This window comes from Erythrolamprus reginae, chromosome 2 (genome assembly GCF_031021105.1).
Source record: "Erythrolamprus reginae isolate rEryReg1 chromosome 2, rEryReg1.hap1, whole genome shotgun sequence".
Taxonomy (NCBI): domain Eukaryota; kingdom Metazoa; phylum Chordata; class Lepidosauria; order Squamata; family Dipsadidae; genus Erythrolamprus; species Erythrolamprus reginae.
Genome location: NC_091951.1, coordinates 139,510,797 through 139,533,413, shown reverse-complemented (window position 1 = coordinate 139,533,413; position 22,617 = coordinate 139,510,797). Strand labels below are relative to the sequence as shown.

The window sequence follows — 22,617 nt, the reverse complement described above, 5'->3', positions numbered from 1 at the left end:
TGCAGATTGGCCATTTAGTTGAATGGAGATGGTCCTTTGTAGGGAGTCTTTAATAATTAGCACATTCCTTCCTTGTCTTAGCTAGTCTGGGTAGAAGCCTGTTCCTAGCAGCTGATTCATCTGTGTTGCTAATCCTTTGTGTATTGCTGTTAGTTTGTTTAGCCAGTAACATAGATCATGTCCGGGCCAGGTGCTATCCAGCTCTTCATGTTCTTGACTCACTGTTGAATGTCTCCCACTGGGATAGAAATGGTCAGGTCCTTCAGCCACTTTGCACTGATGTTGTTTTTCTTCTCTTTTTCCCATATGTTCTTCCAGTACTGTTCTGTTTTTGCTAATGCCGTTTGTGCTCTTATTGTGTTGTTGCAAATATACATCCTGGATGGTTTTCTGGAGAACAGGCAACAAAATTTATCTTCTTGGCCTCTGCTTCTCTGTTGTATCTTCTTATTATGGTAGACAGTGCTGTCAGTCTTTGTTTAGCAATCTCTACTATTTCAGAGCCCCTTGTGTTTTTTCAGTAGCTGGGTCTTATCCTTAATCTCTACTCCCTTCTGTAGTTGCACTAGTTGGCTAACTTCTCTTTGAGTTGACTTGATCTTAGGGTCTAACCTCACTCTCTGGGAAGAGAGTATGTAGATAGTACTGATTCTGTAGTCAAGCATCTCCAGCATTATGGTGGCTTTAATGTATACTAGTTTATTTGCTTGAGTTGTAGTGTTAATAGTGATTGTCACGAGGGCTCTGCAGACCTCTTGTAGCATACTATCAGATGGTACTTTCCCACCGAGCCTGAGCAATGAGGTAGCTAGTTCGCATTGCATTGTGCTTCCACATTGAAAGGACTAGCCTCTGACATCGCTATTGCTTGGGGGATGGCCAGTTGGGGGCTCCTCTCATGTTCCTGGCAGGAAGTTGAAGTGAGCAATCAGGTCTCAAATGTGGGCTTGCTGCTCATCAACTCAACATCCTAACCACATGAGCCACTATGCTCCTTCTGTAGCTAGTTTATCCATGCACGATGTGCTCTTTAATGGAGAGGATGGTAGTGATGTTCTAGTGTTGGCTGCATATCCAATGCTTCTGGGTCTTCTGAATAGGACATGTAATTGTAATTAGTTTATCTCAAGTTGTGAAAGCAACTTCCTCTTCGCTATGTTGAAGCATTAGTTAACTAGCTCTTTCTCAGTTACTTAGAGGCGAATCCATCTATACTTTCTTTATACATTCCATACATTCCTTCACATTAGATGTCCTATTGTTGTAGCATTCCATCAATTCCAGACTCTCTTCCAGTAGCCCATTTGTCAGATTGTCCTGGCTCCCAAATATATGTGACACATCTTGTTAATCCAAGTGATAGCCAAATTGGTATGATCCTGCTAGTTTGTGTCATATTTGAGGTAAGCAAGTGAAGCATTATGGGGACTTTGTCCAAGAACCTCTACTGATAATGTAGGTTCCAACTAGGATTGGAACTCTAGTTTCCAACATCAAAGGTGGCACTCTAATCATTATGAGATCCAGCTGCATATATAGAGGTACGCTGATGACATACTGTAAACAGGCATGCAGAAATAATCTTGACAAAGATGTGCAGAAACCCTTATCTTTAAGGGAAAATAAAAGAAACTTTGTCTTGATTGGTATAAAAGAGGGCAGAAGAAAACTCTGATAGACCTTTAAGATTCTATGTTTATATGCTTCAATAATAAAGTAATAAAGGATCCTTCCAATCTTTAGTATCTGTTTATTGATCAGATATTTATTTTAGTTTATTATTTCAAAGGACTGACATGTTGAAATGTGTTAAGTTCATCATGCCTACTAAAACTCAATAAATATTTAACCACACAGAGCTTCCTTTTTCTTCCAAAGGGTTCGAAATAATTGTGTCTCCTCTTCCTTCCTTTTTATTTTAAAAATATTAAATTAGAAATGGTGAGTTTGCCAGAGTTTTTGTAATGATCTATTACTAATATAGACTAATATGTCTACTCCAATTGAATGAAATGTGCTAGAGGAATACAAGATAAGAAATGTAAGGTTGGATGAGAAAAGAAAGCTAATCTCTGATTATACAGGTAGTCTTCCTTGACTTCTAACCATTTGTCTAGTGACTATTCAAATTTACAACAGTAAATTGAGAAAGTGATTTATGACACACACAAGTATTGAAATGTCCTGCCGGTCACATGATAAAAATTCAGCCCCTCGGCAAATCATAGATTTATGGTGTTTGTAGTGCCCCATGATTATCATTTCTGACCTTCCCAGATGGTTTCTGATAAGCAAAAGCAATGGAGGAAAACAGATTTGCTTAATCAATATTATGTTTCATTTAATGACCATGGTGCTTAGCAACTATGGCAAAAAATGTAGTACAATTGAGTGTGATTCACTTAACCACCACCTCACTTAACAATGAAAGTTTCATTCTGAATTGTGGCCATAATGCAGTCTCGTGGTGGCAGCTGCAGTTTGTCTGAACTTGAGTTTTGAAAACCAAAATTGCAAACCTAAGTGTATGAGTTATGGAGTATTCCCCGGTTTACTCTTTGAGGTTTGTTTGTTTGTTTGTTTGTTTGTTTGTTTGTTTGTTCGTTCGTTCGTTCGTTCGTTCGTTCGTTCGTTCGTTCATTCATTCATTCATTCATTCATTCTTCTATGCCGCCCTTTCCCAAAGGATTCCCGGCGGCTTACAACAGTAGAAATTACAAATAGCAATAAAAAGAAGTCAAGAGAAAAACAAACTAATTTCTAAAATCTTAATTAAACCTCAAAAAACAATTCAGCAGCACACGTACTAGTCATTCATACCGATTCATACACAAGAATAAGTTTATTTATTTATTAGGTTTGTATGCCGCCCCTCCCCGTAGACTCGGGGCGGCTTAGTTAGTGGTTGATTTAGGCCCCCCCAGGCCTGCCAGCATAGCCAAGTCTTTGTGGCCTTATGAAAAGCCAGCAGGATGGGGGCCATACAGACTTCAGTGGGGGAGTTGATTCCCTAAAGCTGGGGCAGCCACAGAGAAGGCCCTCCCCCATCGTCCCGCCAACCTGCATTCTTTAGCTGACGGGACCTAGAGGAGGCCAACCCTGTGTGCTCTTATTGGTCTCTGAGAGGTTTGTGGCAGGAGATGGTCCTGTACACTGAAATATACTCATTGGGATGCATATATAGACACACATTGAATTGGGATGCACAGTCCCAATATCTACATCCCATTCCATGTAGTAACATCTTTTAAACAAGGGAGATAATGTAACTTTGGGATGAGGTGGTGGTGGGGGAACCAATATCTCCAACCTCTTCGGAAAGTTTCCAATTCCGTTATAAATGAGAAGAAAAGGCCTTTCTTGATCATTAGCAGCACTAATGGCAGAAGGGGTTGCGAAGAAGTCCTGCCCGAGTGATTTCTAAGCCTATATACTTGTGCTGGGGGGAAAAGAAAAAGCTAGGGGGACGCGTCAATCATCTCAACCCGCGTGTATTGTTCTTGAAGGCGGCTTCCTCGAGGGGATCGCTCCTCCGAAAAAAGGCACAAATCAGCAGCCGACAGTTCTCCTGTCTTCTTCTCTTTCCTGCCTGGATTGTGGCATCTTCAGCGGTGCTTTCTGGTTCCAGATAGGCGAGCGACGGAGCACCGCTGAGGTGAAAAGACGGAGTAAGTAGCCGCGGGAATAACTTCCAACAATACCTTGATTCCCTTCGCTCAAGCGCAGGTTAAGCATAAACTTGCGCCACGGAGTAAACGCGAGTCAGGCTGGAGATTCCGCTCCCGTATATAAAGCGGCCGCCTCGTCCAGGTGTGTGGAGGCGGAGGAGTCCGGACACCTGCCCGGTCCCTTCCCTTCCTCTCGATGACCACCTGCCTTTTGCATACAGCGTCGGGATGAGGGGGGTGGGGTGTTTGGCTTGCAAAGAAGCCACGTTGCCACCGGCGAGGAGCCTCGGCTTGCTTTCCGCGACGCTGACAGCCGGCTCAGGGAACCTCCCGTCGAATGCAGCCCGAGGAGGCCCTTACCTTGCCCCGGCCTGTGACGTCACCCGCCAGCCCGAGGGGAGCGTCTCGCCTCGCTTCTCCCAACATGGCGCCGCGGCCGTTGTGTTGCTATAGACGCTCTGTGCCTGCGACTCTAAGGAAGAAGGGTGGAGAGGCGGTCGGATCAGCCCAGGCAACTGGGCTGGCCGGGTAGGGAGGAGGGGGGGGGGAGAAAGAGGGGGGGAGTTCTCGGGACGGAGCGGGAGGGGGATTTAAAGGAGCCATGTCCCCGGCGCGACAGCCTCGGCTGCTGCTGCTGCTGCTACTGGAGAGGCCGGAGCCGGGCGGGGGACCGAAGAGGAAAGGACGGCAGCGGTTCTGCCCGAGCCGAGCGGACCAGCCGACCCGACTCTGAACGCCCGCGGGTGGTGGTGGCGGCGGCAGACGCGGCGCGCCACAGGATGGTGAGCGTGACCCGCGAGGCAGAACGGAACCGGGAAGAAGGACCTGGCCGGAGGGGATGGAGCCGGGAGGGAGCCAGGGGGCGGGGCTTCGGGGCGGGGGGCGGGAGGGAGGGGGGAGACAGACAAGTGACAGGGAGGCGAGAGTGTGCCCGCAAAACCAGTCCTGCTGTCAGGGAGGTGAGTGGCAGGTAGGCCCACGGCGGGGTGGCGGGTCCGGCTCCTTTTTAACTAGGGGCGCCAAGAGGGGGGCTCCTGCAGCTGCGTCCACACGGGGCAAATGACAGGTCCCGCGGAGGCTGCCGGGGGGGGGGGGACGACAGCGGAGGAGCTGGAAGAGTGGAGGAGGCGGCGGCTGGGAGGTCACTTCAGACAGGACAGGTGCAGGGGAGGGGGGGAAAGAGTGGCCCCCTACGGCACTCAGCGGTTCATGAGCGTTGGGACCCCTGAATGTAGGTATTGGCGGGGGGGTGTGATGCTTGTGCATGTCTGTCGAGGTTCTTCTTTGGAGAGTAAATTCTCATTTCTCTTGGATTGGGAGGGGGGAGCGTAAAACCATCCAGGTGAGTGAAATAAATTATCGGGGGGGGGGGGGTTATTTCTATGGTGGTTTATCCCTGAGCAAAGTTCTTGTGGAATTGGAAGTTGTTGCATCTGTGAAAGGGATGAACCCCACCCCCCCTCAACTGGCTCAAAACAATTGAACTACTTTTCTCTGTTCTGGATATAATGGACGTGGCTTGAGGCTGACGATGACAGGCATGACCTGTATAAAGTGTATTTTCCTTAAGGTAGCACTCTCCTATCCTATTACTCAGTTGAACTCAATGGGAACTGCTGCTTAGTAAGAAGGTGGGGAATTATTCTTTTGAGGTTCCTCTCACTGAAACCGCCTGCTCATTTGGCATCTGTTGTTTCTTTTCTTTTTTTTTAATCAAAAAGGGTCTTACTTGAATAGCTAACCAGTGGAACAATTACTAAAGTACCTAGGCACACAGTCTGAAACCTAACTTGCTTGGAAGAAAATACATTTGAATCACACATATATATCTAAATTTTAAAATTATGAATTCTTTGATTCTATGATCTGTGGGAAATATTTCCTGTTATCATTCTTATATAACGTTCACATTATCCAAATCCTGCTTGTGTTTGAACTAAAGCAGCATATGTCATAGTTTGAGACCTGAGTTTTCTGTGTGAGGCTGGTGCTTCCCATTAGGAAGTATCTAATAGGGTGCTGTATAAGGTGACATGAACAAGTAATGTCAAAAAAGTGATGACATGAATCTTAACTCATCATCAGTGAGGATAAACGCTATGTTTAATTGAATACAATTGAAATTGTAAACTAATCATTTTGAGTTGGGAGAATATATAAAAGGGTCATGTTTATCTTTTATAATCCCTTTTTTGTTTGCTTCACTAGAGTTTCTTCCAAATATTAATCTTGTCTTGCCAGTTCACAAAATTTTAATGCAATTTAAATAAACTGGCTTCCAATGAAAATCCTTAGTATTTCTCTTCTTTTTTATTATGAAATACTTATACACAAACACACATACACAAAACCACACACATTGGTAATAGCAAGAGCTATCCAAAAGGACATATCTTTACCTACGTATAACAAACATATTTATAATTTTGCTTCAAAGAACTACGTTACCATGTGCTTCGCTGCCGTCTCCTGGATATTAGGAAAAGTTACAAAATGAAGAATTCAAAGTAGACAATTATGTTAGACTACATTATGCATGTTGACAGTCTCTTCTTAGATGTTTCAGTGATACAATAACTTTAAATATATTGCAGCAAAAATGATAAAGAAGTTTGTGATTCTTTAAAAACTTAACAGAATGTTCTGGAGTACTGTCCTTGTCATGTCAGCTACACATTATATTTTTGCTCATTTAAGCAGTTAATACATCAATTGTATCTGTAGAATGGTTATCTAGTAGATTCAATTGACAGTAGAGCCTCATAACTTCTCTAATCCTGTAGTCTTAATGCCCATCATAGCATTTTATGCGACATTGTATAAATATAGCTTTATTATAATATTCTCAATAGTACTATGTGAAGAAGGGCTTTGGAAATTCTTGCCCTTCTACTAATTATTGTCTTAGATTGAATGTGAGCTTCAAAATATAACAATGAAATACAGTTTAACAAATTACGAGGTTTTGTTGATTATAACTTTCATATCTGCAATAAGCAAAAAAAATTAAAATAACTAAGAAGAAATTCCTATATTCATGGAAGAAGCTTTGGCTTGGAATAAGATCCTTGAGAGAAGGGTTTTTACATATTGTAAACTATTTTTTTATGTTGAGGATAACAATCAGGGTTTAGTCAGAACACAGACGCTTTCCGTTCACACATAGCAATTGCTACTTGTCTTAAATTACAGGTTATATGACTCTTTAAAAACTGAACTCCTTGTTGCTTTCTAGTAGTATGTGCTTATGTTTTTCAGTTTACTGAATTTTTCATCATAAGACATTATTGAATTAATGAAGTAATAGGAAGTCTATTAACTAATAATTGAAGATTGATAACGTATATGTTTGTATACATCTCCTGGGAATTAACCAAAAGGAAAAGTGTGTTGTAACACATTAATGAGAGCTATTTTATATAGCAGTTAAGGCATTAAACTAAAATCAATGAGTCCTGAGTTCAGTTTTGTCTTAGTTATGAAGGTAGCTGGGTGACTTGAACTTCCTCTCATAGTCCTAGAAAGAAGGCAAGGGCAAACCACTTCCAAATTCCTTGCCAAGAATGCTGTAGAGACTAGTTCATATAGTTATCAGGACTCACATTGACTCAGAAGCGCAAACAACAATAATAACAAAATAATGTTATATTAAACATAAGGTACTTGTTTTCAGCTTTTTTTCCAGGCAGGTGTTGATTAAATGTGTACCGTATTTGTTATTTCCAACTCTTTGGTTGCAGTTAAAAGAATGAATTCATTATTCTTTTTATTAAGAAGCTATTACTGTAATATATTTTGAATTATCCCATTACATTCACCTTTATAATCATTTAATCTTCTCCATTGTCTAATTTTCAAACACAATGAATGCTTCATCTGTTAACCGATAATAGGTGTACTATTTCACATAAATTCAAAAATAATTAATATGTGGAAATGTTTCTATATGCATATAGGCAATACAAACCCTAATGGTATTAATGAAAGTAGCAAGAAAAGGATGGTCATTCTAAATTTCTCTTTCTTGCTATTATTGCCAATCAGAAAAGCAGAGACAGAGGCTTCTGAAAAGTTATGACCTGTATTAGATAATAATCACTCACTTCCCTGCATCATTCATAGCAGGAAAAATATTTGCTGAAAACATTTTTTGGTGATTCTTTTCCTTCTCTTTGTTATCTTTCTCATTTCTTTCTTTGCCTTCTTGAAATTCAGATTGTATTTTCTATAGAACTGAGACTTATCCTGAACTGTACTATTACTTTTAAAATAAATATAACATTTTATACATGTTAAACTCTTGCACAAATTGTTCTCTTTCATATACAAAATTTTGTTACATCAGTACATACTGTAAAGCAACATATGACAATTTGTTAAGGGAAGTGATAGTTATATAACTTTGTTATAAGTTCTGGAACCAGAAGTACAGTTTTCTTCCTCATCACTGCAATTTTATATATACATCTCTAAGAGGACTGTAAATATAATAACACAAGTTCAGAATAAACATACATGTTTATTTAAACAGCAATGATCATATTACTATTCCAGCTTTTTGTGTGGATTATTTTGAAAAATGTCCAAGTAAGGGTATTCAAACCATGATATTTTAATTGCTTTCATATTATATTAATACACAGTGTGATTTGTTTGGTTTTTGCTTAGTATGCTGTATGAATCCAGCTATTGTAGTTTATTGAAGAAAGCAGACTTAACATAATATATAAACCTAGCCTTAATATATGGACTTCTTATGGTTTGGACCATTATCATTATAAGGCCATTTTGTTTTTGTTGGGTATTTCTCATTTCATAAAAAGCAAGTGGCAGTGCTTCTGTTTTTCATTTTTTCATTTTCCATTTTCAAGGCTACTGTTGAATAACAAACTGTAGTTGCCTTTGCTGTTTTTTAACATTTGTACCTGAGATAAATTAATTACTCAGCATGATTTCTTTCTTGAGTAAGTTCAAAGATGCATTTTTTTTGTCAAAGATGCATGGCAAGGGAATTCTGGCAGGATATTAATTCACTGTATTTAGTATGCTGTATCTGCATTAAATTTATCAATAATTAGTGGCCTATCTTATTTAGTTCTTTGACACAAAAGTCCCAATTGAAAAATGTTGGAGGTAGGTTAGGGCAGCTAGGCTAAAAACTATATTATAGTTCACCATCCTTCTGCTGATTAGTGCCTTTCTGGTGTAGCATCTTTACAAACTCAAACATTTATAAGGTCAATTTAGGTACATCAAAGCAGATTGTGAGGAGGCGGGTTGAAGAGACTGTTGGCCTTTGGGTAGAAGTCAGTTTGTCATTCAAGAACAATTTATATAGAATAAAGGTATAGCAAATATGACATGGTGAGGAAACACTGAAGTGGTTGTCTTCTGTTTTTACCCACATGCCATGTAGTGTATATGTACTGTATTTAGACAGCCACAGCCTCATTTAATTTCACTTATGAATATCTATCTCCTCCTAGTGGTAACTGTGTTGTTTTTCCACTAGCATTGGTTTGGGGATGAAATCACCATGTTTCTTGATTCCAAATAAATTGTCTGAATCTTACTGTTTAACTTTAAGGGAACAATCTGAATGCAGTGGAACCATCTACTGTTGACTATAGATCAAATGTATTGCCAATCTCTCTGTTAGTACATTGTTTAAAATGTTATCCATGAACAACAATGAAGTGCAGTTGTTTTATCCAACTCCTATGTACTCACTAGGGTACTTCCTTACATGCTGTGCAGTGTTTATAATGTTTTTAATACAACTATATTAATGTTGTATTATATATAGTTTAATACAACTATATTAACTGTTTATTGTTTGTATTTTTTTTGCTATTTGTGAGCTGGGCAGTTATATAAATTTAATAAATAGCAATTTGGTCATCCAAATGTGATAAATGTCATATAATAAACACACATTTTACCCAAACCGTGGCTTGATCATAGTTTTTATGACCATCCACAATAATTTTCCTTTTATCTTTTTCAAGATAGCTATAATTTAATGTATATGGCTTTATAAAGTGGTCTATGACTAATATATTTGCTTTTAATTAATATGCGCGTTTTCATTTTCACAAATGCAGGATGTAGTTAACACTTCATGTATAGTTCAAAGCAAAAAGTAGATATTATGAGAGAAAATGAGAGAAAGAAGTTTTTATATACTTTAAATTCTAGATCCTGTGTACAATTATTTTAAAAGTATGATCTCAGTGGCTAGAATTCTGAGTTTACTTCTCTTGGTGAGAGTGTCCCATTAATGGACTTCATAGGTCCATGATGTCAATCTATGGCACCTGTGCCAGATGTTCAGTGATGGGCTACCAAAATTTTTACTACCACGCCGTGGGCGTGGCTTATGCATTTTGTTTCAACATCTTTCAGTGCAAATTGGGTGCTCTGGGGTGGAGCTCCAAATTTTGCTACCAGTGCTGCATACCTGACCGTACCCATAGGAGCCCATCACTGCAGATGTTGTATGCAGAACCCTCCCTGCAAGCACATATGATGTCGCCCCAGGTCTGATCTCAATGGCGTTTCTTTCGTGAACTTTTGCAAACAGTGAAACAGAAGCTCAGGAAGGAAAAAAGATCTTGCTGGGATGCCCTGCCTCCCGCTGGTCATCGGGTCTCTATTGCACATCTGCAAGTTTGTGCATGTCCACCTTTCAGTTTGGGCATGCATGCCAAGAATGGTCACTCTGTGTCTAAAAGGTTCGCCATCACTTTCATAGGTTAATAGAAGAACAGAAGCATTTTCCTGTTTTGTCTATAACTTCTTGAACACAATGACACATAAGGAGCAATTGACTTAGAAATGGTACTTAAGAAAAAAATATATTGAATGGTAAATTGCAAATTGCATATGACTCAGCAGAATTATATAATTGAAAAGTGCATTTTAATTTATATTCACAGAAGTAGGATAGACCAGTTGGAGGTCAGTTCTGCTTTCCAACCAACTAAATTAGGAACAGACTTGTTGCAATTTATTGCAACTAAGTATGCTTGAAGGTCAAAAGGATGACCTAAGGCAGTGATGGCGAACGTATGGCACGGGTGCCACAGGTGGCACACAGAGCCATATCTGCAGGTATGCGAGCTGTTGCTCTAGCTCAGCTCCAGCACGCATGCACGCACCAGCCAGCTGATTTTTGGTTCACATAGAGACTCTGGGAAGGCATTTTTGGCTTCTGGACTGCCTCCAGGGGTATGAGGGAGGGAGCTTTTGCCCTCCCCAGGTTCCAGGGAAGCCTCTGGAGACTAGGGAGGGTGACAAACGGGCCTACCATGCCCACCAGCAGTTGGGAAATGGGCTGTTTCTGGCCTACAGAGAGCCTCGGGGGGGGGGGAAGAGAGGCAATTTTTGCCCTCCCTAGGCATTAAATTATGGGTGTGGGCACTCGCGCAGGCACAATAGTGTGTACGCATGCACTTTCGGCACCCGAGGGAAAAAAGGTTCGCCATCACTGGTCTAAGGTTTAATTCATCCTATTCTTTCAAAGAAAAGACAGCGAGAGCCAACAAATAGAAAAATAGAGCCTGGGAGTGGAAATTTGAGGGTTGACTCAATGAGAAAGAATCAGCCTTTCAGAGTGGAAGAGGAAAAGATGGATGTCTATATTTTTGTGATTAGAGAATAGGATGCATGATTATTTGTATACAGATCAAGACAATGTATACATACAATATATTGGAAATAGAAAAACAGTGACTAGATTTACACACTTACTAAATGAAGATGTGGCTGGGAAGGGATTGGCTGACAATTAAACAAGTCCTTGTGGTCTGTAAACAATTGTTCATGATTTAGTTATATGAACATAGTCAACTGTCATTTATGTAGGAACTCAGATAAAGAAACTTAGATGTGAACCAAGTCTATCTCCCTTTCTCCTTTTATTTATTTATTGTGGAACATGATTGTGAAGGAATGATTATGCTTGCACTATGGGGTTTGCTGGTTTTTGCATTTGAAAGAACGTAATTTCAAAGTTAATCTTCTATTTGAGAAAATTATTATTTTGAAAAAAATTAGCTAACCATTTTGAGAATTGATACAAGAAGCACGGGTTTGAAAAAGTTTGCTTACATTCTAATTTCACCTGCTTTCCTTTCTAAAAAAGGAATAATTTGTTCCAGTACTACATATTAGCCACAATTCATGCCAGACATTTTATGATAGCATCCAGCTATATCATCCTCAAAACTCCAGTGGGCTCACAGGCCAAAAAGGGTTGAAACCCTTATGTAAGACAACATGGAATTCCAAATTAAATATAGACATGGATTTTTTATAAATTAAAAAAATACTTAAATGTAATCTCAACCAGTTTTATCCTACTTTAAAGAAAGAGTTTATAGAGAAAGAAATAAGGTCACATGGACAGTTAGTTTATTTTGATAAAGAGATAATAGAAATCATGGCAAAAATTACATGAACACCTTAGAGTCCGAACTATTGCTCAAGGTGCCTTTTGCTAAATAGACATTGGTGGATGGTTACTGAAATGCTGACCTGAATAGAAAATGCCATTCCTAGAAAAGCTTGGCTGATAATTATTTTATGTTTCCTTTGGTGTTAGGTAGCAAAAGCTGTTTATCTGAGACTCTTTAAAAAGTTTTTTAAAATATTGAATTAACTGATATTTAATATTATTTTTATTATGGCACTATTTTTTCTTATTTATTCTGTAGTAACTTCTTACAGAACAGTAAGGAGTTAATTCCCTTGATGATTTCATTGGCTTGGAATTGGTAGACAAATAGGGTGAAATGTTAAAATATGTATATACCGTACTTGAGAATTGTTGGAAAACAACTTTTCCACTATAATGTATCTTCATCTGTGTAATTCAATAAACTCAATATAAATCCTAGATATAGGTAGTTATGTTTCTTTGGAGAAAACTGTGTTTTCCTTTTAGGAATTGCATTTTATTGAATTGTACATAGGTTACAATTCTATATTTAATACTTATAGAGCACAGGTGACAGACTGTATCTGACTACTGTATGTACAATAAAGATTGGTCATACGTTTAAGTGACCAAGAGCTAAGAGCTTCCTGCTTGAAAATGATATGCTTGCTACTGCTTTTTTCTATTTCCCTTCCTATGCATATCATAATATTCAGATTACACTTTTATTTCAAAATACGACTTGACGAATCCCATAGTAGGTAAAATGCAGCTGAGACATACATCTCATTAACATATTTCTTTAAATACTGTTCTATGCACTATGTAGAATTTCTATCTCCAATGTGCCACAAATCAAGTTGAAAGCACTCTGTAGAACTCTTAATAGTCAAGGCTGCAAAATATGTTTGTCATCTTTGTCTTCTGCAGTACATATTAAAGTGACTTTACTCAAGTCTGCTCTGTATAGCTTAATGCTTGAAGTCAAGTTTGATGCTTGAAATGCCAAGAGTTTCTTGGTTATTCCGACCATATATCAATATCCTCCTGAACACTATGATACTTATGATATAGATTTGCATCTGAGTTAAGCTGCCTTACAGGCAAGAGAAGGTGTAAATAAAACATGTTTGACTTGGTGTATATTATTCAATTCTGTTGAACAAAATTGTTTCATTGTACTTCAGAAATTATCTCTACCCTAGATGAGAGATATTTGTTCTGAATCACATAATGGATATTTGTAACAGGTACATTAGATTTCAATCAACATATCTGAAAAAGGACTTGTGTGAAATTCACCCTTCTAAATTATTCTAAACACGAGACATTATGATACCTTTTTTATTATAGGTTGTCTGGCAGTAATTGTTGCAAATCCACCAAAGCCTTGATGTTTGGTTTGTGAAATTGACACAGCGGAACTCACAAGGAATAGAGAAATCGGTTTCCACTGCTTTATCAGAACAGGAGAAAATGCATGAGGATGACCAAGGAAAAGCTGTGCCAATGACCCTTGTGTCAAACAAAGAGGATCTTATTGCCCTTGAGTATCCCCAAGGTGAAGCGAGAATTCCTGCATTTTTTAAAGATGCAAAAACATATCTTGAGCACACAGCTTTGTTGAGGGCATCAAAGGAAGGGGGGATTGATCTGAAAGAGGATGTCCCAAATTCCTCAGAGAAACTAGAAGCCATGAATAGAAAGGGGAAAGTGACTGAGATGTATAGTCATAAAGAGGGTATCAATATATTATCCCTATTTATTAGTCAAGATTCAGATGCTGTTTGGAAGATTGTGAAGTCACAGGTAAGTCTAGTGCTACTCAATGGCAGGTTTCATAAGGCTTTACTTCTTGATCCATAGATAAGCCCGAGTTCAGAGATCACCCTGAGATGAAAATGAAAGAATTATCCAACAAGTCAAGAACAAAATCACAGAAACATTTAGACGTAATTTTTATGTTGTGGATAATTGGCTTCAGACTGGAAATACTGTATATAACATGGCTATGGTATGTTTATTAAAGACACATGAACATGATAAAAATGTATCCAAGTATTAGAGACTCAGTCGGACAGAGGGAAGCTTTATCTTTATTAGGAAGCAAGGCCATTTTTGTTAACAATTTCCTCATATGAGATTGGATAAGCTTTTTCAAGCTGAGGGCAAACTCTTCCTCTCTTTACTCTTTTTGGGAACTTAAAATATATTGTGCACTGATGTGAATTGGATCTAATAGTTTGGACTCTTGTTAATAAAGGTGAATTAAGGAGCAGAAATGAAGCCTTATGTTAGATTTGCGCACAGATGAAGGGGCAAGTCACAGGAACAGTTCATCACCTTTACTGTCTGTTAGTTAATATGGCCGCTTTTAAGGGCTTCCCTGAACCCTGCTAACCACTGATAGGAGTTTATTCCTTCCACTGCTAGATTAGCCAATAAACGGAAGTTATTCAAATCGCTACTACGTATGTCCGTACATAATACCCTTCCCCTCTTAGTTTCTGGAGTGTCCAATCAGAACTTAATGAAGGTCACATAGTCCAGTAAGTAAACAGATCACCCGACAGCCCTACTGGGTCTGTGTGATTCAGTTCTTTGGGAGACTTTGGAGCAGACATGCCTGTTGCTGCTCCTCCTCCGCTTCACGGAAAGATCTAGAATAAGTCTTCAGACATGGCGGCTGAATTCTCTGCGCTGTCATTCTCCAGTCCTGGGTGACCTCGCTGGACTCCGCTGGTTGATAGGTGTTTGCGCTCCCTCTCCGGGCTTGAGAATAAGGCTGCTTGGTGTCTCTCAGTTAGAGCCTGGTTTTCACTGTGGTCTTCATATTCTTGTGTTGGATTGTCTGCAGGGCGGAGACTTTTGTTGTCCTTGGCTCTCAGCTGCTTTGGTTGATGTCGTAGCCTCAGGCTGGCGAAGCCAGGAGTCTCTCAACTTGAGAGTGGGTTGATATGTCTCCGCCACTCTCACCCATTGTCCAACTCAGCCTGGAAGCTGTAATTGGATGGGGCAAACAGGCTCAAGCTCAACCCAGACAAGACCGAGTGGATGTGGACTTTTCCTCCTAAGGACCATTTGATCTGTCCGTCCATTGTGCTGGTGCATTATGCAACCTGGGTGTCCTCCTGGACCCACAGCTGAACCCTGACCATCATCTCTCAGTTGTGGCCTGGGGGACCTTTGCCCAGGTTCGCCTGGTGTACCAGTTGCGGCCCTATTTGGAGCAGGAGGCTCTGCACACAGTCGCTCAGGCCCTCATCACCCCCCGTCTCAATCATTGCAATGTGCTCTACATGGGGCTACCCTTGAAAAGTGTTTGGAGACTTCAAATGGTCCAGAATGCAGTTGCATGAGTTGTCATGGGTGCACCTTGGTATACCCATATAACACCTATACTCCGCGAGCTGCACTGGCTGCCTCTCAGTCTCTGGGCACAATTCAAGGTGTTGGTTTTACCTATAAAGACCTATATGGCTTAGGGCCAGATTATTTACGGGACTGTCTCCTGCCACACACCTCCCAGAGACTAATTAGAGCACACAGAGTTGGCCTCCTCCAGGTCCCGTCAGTCAAGCAATGTAGACTGGCGGGACCTCAGAGGAGAGCCTTCTCTGTTGCTGCCCCAGCTCTTTGGAATCAACTCCCACCTGATGTCCACGCTGCTCCCACCCTGCTGGTTTTCCAAAAGGCCACGAAGACCTGGCTATGGCGGCAGGCTTGGGAGCCCTAAATTAACACAAACTTGACCACCTGTATGAATATGGCTCCATGAATGGTATGTATGTGTGTTGGTGAGTTGCTCTGTTATGAGTTTTAATTAGGGTTTAGAATTATATTTTTTTCTTGACTTCTTCTTATGGTTATTTGTTATTTTATATGGTAATTTTATATTGTTGTAAGCTGCCCTGAGTCCTTCGGGATTGGGCGGCATAGAAGTCAATTTTTTAAAATTTGACTTTAATTTGGGGCCGGTGGTTTCAATTATGGTTGCACTCACCCACTTGTGTTCCCCTGCATAGTTTTGCGTGGACACCAAATCCCCCATAGCCAGTGTCTTTGTAGGTTTGTTTGAGCCCAGAGGTTGTCTCCAGGTTATAAGTCTGTCCAGCTGGGATCTTAGTTTCCATCCCATCAGCAATTCTGTAGGGCTCCAGTTAGTGGCTACATACGGAGTAATGTGCTGGGTTAACAAGTACTGGTCAATTCATTTCTGCCAGTCCTCCAGACCCATTCTGGTTAGTGTTTCTTTGGTCATCCTCACCATTCTCTTTACTTGGCCATTGCTAACTGGACTGAATGGCAAGATGAGCACATGCCTTAAGCCAAGGTCTGCCAGGAACGTTTCCATGTGCCAGGCTGTCAGTTGCGTGCCGTTGCCTGATACCTGACATCTGGCAAGCCATGGTTTGCGAACAGTTTCCTTAGGTCTCATATGATGGCGTCTGTCATCGATGAGTGCATGTTGATCACTTCTACCCATTTTGAATAGGCATCGAGCACTATAAGGAAGGAGTGTCCTGCCATGTGCACTCTTGACCATAGGCCTCTTGAAGTCTCCAATTCAAATGGCATCGTCTCTGATGGCATGGTCTGCAAGTTGCTACCCACTCTGCAATGTCCTTATCCAGTTGTGGCCACCACAGGTAGCTCCTTGCTAGTGCTTTCATGGGCACTATGCCAGGGTGACCTATGTGAAGAATCTTTATCACTCTTCTGTGCAGGCTCTGTGGAATTATAACTCGCTCCCCACACAATAGACAGCCCCTTAGAACAGAGAATTCAGCCTGTTTGTTTTTAAAGGTTTTGAATTCTTCTCCTTCCTCCTTCTGTGTCCATCCCCTCAATACCAGTTCATGACTTTAGTGAACACTTTATCTTTTGTTGTGTGTTCTGCAATGTTTTGAAATGTGACTAGGCTGGTCTATTCAATGTTGACCAGTACTATTGCGGACATAGGAGTGGGGTCCTCCACGAATTTAGGTCCATCGGTGCCACCAGGGTCTATTCCATTTTGTATGTTTGTGACCTACACTAGGTGAGAAAGAGAGCCCTGTTCCTGTTGTCTGTTAGATACTGGAAGTTGTTTGCCTCCAGGAACATGAAGAAATGAGAAATATAGGTTCACCAATCTTCTGTCTTTGGGTTGAAGAAGAAGACTGGAACTGGAGATGTTGTGTAGTCATCCTCTAGGTTGGCCGAAGCAGTTTGGTGGTTGCTTCTTAAGATGGCCACGGATGCCATGAGGTATCTTTGTTCTTTGGTTTTTCTTCCATCATCTTCGTCGCCAGTGTTAGATTGGTGCGCAGAAGGGGCAAGTCACAGGAACAGTTCAGTACCTTTATTATCTATTAGTGAGAACTAATACAGACTGCCAGCAGACTTCAGGAAAGCCGCTTTTAAGGACTTCCCAAAGCCTGCTAACCACTGTCAGGAGTTTATTTCTCCCACCGCTAGATTAGCCAATCAGCAGCAGTTATGCAAATTGCTATTATGTCCGTCCTTATGTTAACACAGGGGTAGGCAAAGTTGGCTTTTCTATGACATGTGGACTTCAACTCCCAGAATTCCTGAGCTAGCATAATTGGCTCAGGAATTCTGGGAGTCAAAGTTCACAAATCTTAGAAGAGCCAATTTTGCCTACCCCTGCGTTAACACCTCAAATCTCACAAAAGGCTTATAGGCTTAAAATGCTTGTGTGCTTATAGCTTTTATATGGTGGGGGGGGGGGGAGTTAGTCTTAGAGTGTTATTAGTTAGCAGCCCTACGATCCAGGCATCTAATAGCATATGGCATCTTTAGCATATGTGCATTGTGTGCAAGTAGAAGGTTAAATAAGTGGCAAGGAAAGATATTAAGGTTATAGCTTTTTTTAAAATTTCATTTGAAGTAGTAATTGCAGAATAAAAGCCTTGTTTGGATATGTCGGCTACACCAAATTGACACAACATGCTAGAATTTCACATATGTTTTGTCTCCTAATAAAGTCTACATACAGTGAAGCAAAGAAATCTATCCTTAATCAAAAAGATTTGGTGTTTGAAGAATATAATATAAGTAGTTTTACAACCACAATTGAGCTCTAAGTTTCTTTTGCTAAGTGAAATGTTTGTTAAGTGAATTTTACCCCATTTTACAACCTTTCTTGCCACAGTTAAGTTGAATCAGTACAGCTGTTAAATTATTAATGTGGTTGCTAAGTGAATGGACCTTGGACACAGCAACTGTCATAACTATGAGTCAGTTGCCAAACATTTGAATTTTGATCATGTGGCCACCAGGATGCTGTAATGGTTGTGTGAAAAATAGTCCTTTTTTCAGTGCTATTGTAACTTTGAATGGTCATTCAATGAATTGTAAGTCAAGGAGTACCTGTAATTATAGAAATAATAATTATTACTGTGATAAGAACAATATCAAATTTCTACATGGTAGAATTCTGCCCATTGGACAGTTGTGTCTTTTGAATTTTAGTTATTGGATATCATTTCCTTGGAACTGTAAAAAGTTTATTTTTCTGTGTGTTTCATCAAGCTAAGTTATTTTGTTATGAAAAATATCCCTTTTTCATGGTCAAATGTAGTTTTGCAATAGACACAAACAGTTTTCTCCACAGTAATGCATTATGGCAAACATCGTGTGGAATGTATCAAAATTACCAATTTTGAATGTTAAGAATTGGATATTATTATTATTATTATTATTATTATTATTATTATTAATTTATTAATTTATTTATTTATTAGATTTGTATGTCGCCCCTCTCCATAGACTCGGGGCGGCTCACAACAGTGATAAAAACAATACATAATGACAAATCTAATAATTAGAATCTAAAATAACAGTATTACATTTAAAAAGTCTAAAAGCAAGAAACCCCAATATATAAAAAGCATACGTACAGTCATATCATGCACAAAACTACATAGGCAGGGGAAATGTCTCAGTTCCCCCACACTTGACGACAGAGGTGGGTTTTAAGGAGTTTACGAAAGGCAAGGAGGGTGGGGGCAGTCCTAATCTCTGGAGGGAGCTGATTCCAGAGGGTTGGAGCCACCACAGAGAAGGCTCTTCCCCTGGGTCCCGACAGACGGCATTGTTTAGTCGACGAGACCCGGAGAAGACTAATTCTGTGGGAAGTAACCGGCCGCTGGGATTCATGCGGCAGAAGGCGGTCTCGCAGATATCCTGGTCCGGTGCCATGAAGGGCTTTATAGGTCATCACCAACACTAATAATACAGTATTATTAATCCTGATCTCTCTTATATTTTTTATATCTGCTTCCTTGGTACTTAATTATGGGCTGAGAATCCATCTATGGATATTTTTACTTATATATAAGAAAAATGAATGCCTGCTCAAATGTTTTCCAAATGATGTTTAAGAAATACCTGAATTTTAAAAACTATACAAATGTCTTTCTGTTTGCCTATTTTTTCTTTTTGTTTCTTTTTCTTTTTGCCAACTTTGTTATCTCCTTCTGGTCATGAAGAAACAAAGAGAGATATGCAGAGCATTGAAAAACATGCTTCCTAAGAAGCTGTGAAATTTCATTAGGCCTCACTCGCACATTTTCAAGTTTACCTTTCACAGCCAGAATGACTGAAAGCCATTCTTTTTTTAGCTAAAAGTTGATATTTGCAGCTCAGTACGTGGTACACCTTGAAAGTGGATCAGAAATCTCTAATGTATTTTATTTTTGATTCTTGGTTTATTATGAGATGAATGAACCTTCTCCTTTTTGCAGTATATAATGGTCTATCTCTGACATTTGCACAAGAAATTATATAGGAAATTGCTATAGGTTTGTTATCAGAAGTAACTATTGCAAAGGTTCTTCTTTCAGAATTTTGACCATTGACTGGTTTGCAATGTACCTGAGATGGCACGATAAAATTTCCACCTCGATTAATCAGACAAGGTGAAAATTACAGTCATAGGACACATGTGATAAATTGGCATTTTGAGGAATAAGAAATTGCCAAACTGCCCAAGTATGTTCAGCCAGAAGAACAAGTGTGAGATTTATTTAATTGGTTGAGGTACTTCCTTTCTTGTCTAGACGTGCCTATCCAGGCTGAGAGCTTGGGGGAGGATACTTCCACTGGGAGGATAAATCAACATAAAAGTTATTATTGAGAGTGGTGTTTTCAGTTATCTAATTTCTATGATAGTTTTCAGATTATTTCTGTAGGTCAAGGGGTCAAATTTTCAACCTGTGGGCTGGATGAGTTATGTGCTAGTTCCGCCCCCGCCCAGTTTAGCAAATAAAAAAGTCCTGATACGTCACATGATGACATCGTGATGACGCGGGTTTGACAACCATGCTGTAGGTAATCCTCATTTACCAACAGCCTCGTTCAGTGAACTTTTGAAGTTACGCCAGTTTTGTCTCTCAGTCATGTGATTGGCATTGCCATTAGAACGTTGTGCCCTGTTCTTTTTCTTCCCCTCTCCTGATTTTAGAGAAGACTGATTGAATAGAAAGGCAATACAAGAAGGTAAAGAGGTACACAGTGGAGAATACATGTTGAAAGCAATGTGCTAGTGTTTTCAGCTACTTAAACAGCCCAGATAATTCCCCATTGTATGCCTGTACATATTCTCCAATCTCTTCCTTTTGTGAGGGGCGGGGAAAATAAGCAAGCAATTTCCATAGGCAATTTCTCCTGTGCCTGATTTCTCTAATGCCACTCTTCACCAGAAAGTTTTGAGAGGAAAGGATTATAAGAGAGTAGTAAGTAGAATGCAGCAAGTTGTGTAATGCAGTTGAAGTTGCCAGTGGCAGTATTGCTCTCAAAATGTATTCTCATTGTGAGCCTGCTTATTCTCTTGCAATCCCTTCCTCTCAAATCAATGTAAATAAAAATATTAATTCCTTCTTGTTAATTATCCCCGTCCTGGGTTTACCATTCCAAAGGAAGGGAAGGAGGGCAGGACAGGAAGTAGACAAAAGTGAGGTGTGTGAACTCTCAGTTTTGAGCCAAAAAGCACTGTTGCAGTCACACGAGTTTCCATTTACTGTAACAGCTGCTTTGCCTAGTGACAGAGTTGCCAGTCTCAATTGCGGTCACCAAACATGGACTATATTTGCTTAGCAAAAGCTGTTGATCATGCTCTGGAAGTGGATGCCACATTTTTGGAATGAGGGGATTAATTGATGTATCCTTTGTGTTTATATGTGTGTGTGAAAAGTTAGATTGGTTTCGGTTTTTGCTGCTATAATTTTGATGAATTTATTCATCAAGTTCATGGGTGTCAAACTTGTGGTGTCATGTTGCCGTCATGTAACGTATAGTGATGTTTTTTCCTCTTCACAGAGCTGGGGTGGGCGTGGCCTACGTGTGGGCCACCAGTTTGACACCCCAGATCAAGATGATGAAGAATTTGCTAACATTATCAAATATTTTTCAAATTTTTTGAGATCATGACCAGTGTTCCCTCTAATTTTTTGGGGTGGGTGGGCGGAAAAGTATAGTGTCTGAGCGGCAGTCCCTTTGGGACTGGGCGGCACAGAAATAATAAACAAACAAACAAACAAACAAACAAAAAACCCACCCTGTTTTGCCTCAGAGAATTTCAAAATAAAATACTGTACTGTGTGTCTATATAACAGTGAGCTCATAATAGGGCAACTCTATCAATATCAAAATGCCACTTAAATAGTTGAGCTAGTTTCAAATTAGATTTTGATTTTCTTTCTCTCTTCCTTACTCCCATTCTTTTTCTTTCTCTTTTCCTTCCTCTCTTTTTTCTATCTGTTTCTCTCTCTTCCTCTCTTCCTCTCTCTCTCCTTCCCTCTCACTCTTTCCCTCTCGGCTTCTGGGCAGGTTTGGAAAACTCTGAGTTGATGATGATTTTAGAGGGAACTATGATCATGACCAAACCTTATATCTCTTAAGATTTTTTTAAAAAAATATTAAAATACATTAAAATAATTTTCTAGTCATATGGATACAAAGTTAATATTTTGTAAAAGTTATGTGTCTGTCTTTAAAGCAAACTCTAAATGCCGTGCAAGACGGCTAATCCTCTCTTGCATTAAGAGAATTCTTAAGACTGCTAAAAAACAATGGGCCTCTGTCCCAGCGTGACTTTCTTGGCCTGCAGTGTGTTTGTGATCCTGTTTCTGCTGGTAAAAGTGAAGACAAGCAGTGTCCTCAGTGTTCATTTCAATGTCCATTTTCTGAGAAAGAGAAAACAATACTTGAGGATTGATTTCAGTTATTATAAACTTTGCATTGTGCTGCAACTTGAGTTACCTGCTGCACCATGTCAAAGATGGGAAGAGGCAAATATCAACCAGCATTGCAATGGAAACATCTGCTTAATCCTATGCTAATCTCTACGGCTCCTTTATGCCTTTTGCATACTTGATCTTTACAGTGGATTCAGCGTCAACTTAGGGATAGTTCTATGTTCTAATAAACAGTGTTGATATTTCGTTCCATCTGCCAGTCAAAGTACTATTTTTGTAGCCATTGATTTTTAGCCTGTAAATCTCT

The 22,617-nt window shown here is 39.9% G+C and overlaps 1 protein-coding gene and 1 long non-coding RNA gene across 14 annotated transcripts in view; one reads left to right on the top strand and one right to left on the bottom strand.

The window, feature by feature from the left end:
- Positions 1 to 2,315: 2,315 nt before the first annotated feature.
- On the bottom strand, positions 2,316 to 4,429 carry LOC139161045 (uncharacterized). Its single transcript, XR_011558060.1, has 2 exons — positions 4,029 to 4,429; positions 2,316 to 3,650 (listed from the first exon to the last, which is right to left on the bottom strand). It is a non-coding gene; the product is annotated as an uncharacterized lncRNA (long non-coding RNA).
- Positions 4,238 to 22,617, top strand: part of WIZ (WIZ zinc finger) — a 78,337-nt gene continuing 59,957 nt past the window's right edge. For 9 of the 13 annotated variants that reach the window (XM_070739665.1, XM_070739656.1, XM_070739667.1 and 6 more), the window contains exon 1: positions 13,595 to 13,669. In XM_070739665.1, the coding sequence (XP_070595766.1) occupies positions 13,618 to 13,669 (52 nt within the window). In that variant the 5' untranslated portion in view covers positions 13,595 to 13,617. Of the gene's footprint in view, positions 4,451 to 4,558; positions 4,639 to 4,873; positions 4,900 to 13,594; positions 13,670 to 22,617 lie in introns of those variants that run through there. The other 4 variants (XM_070739659.1, XM_070739660.1, XM_070739661.1 and 1 more) reach the window with 4 other exon arrangements.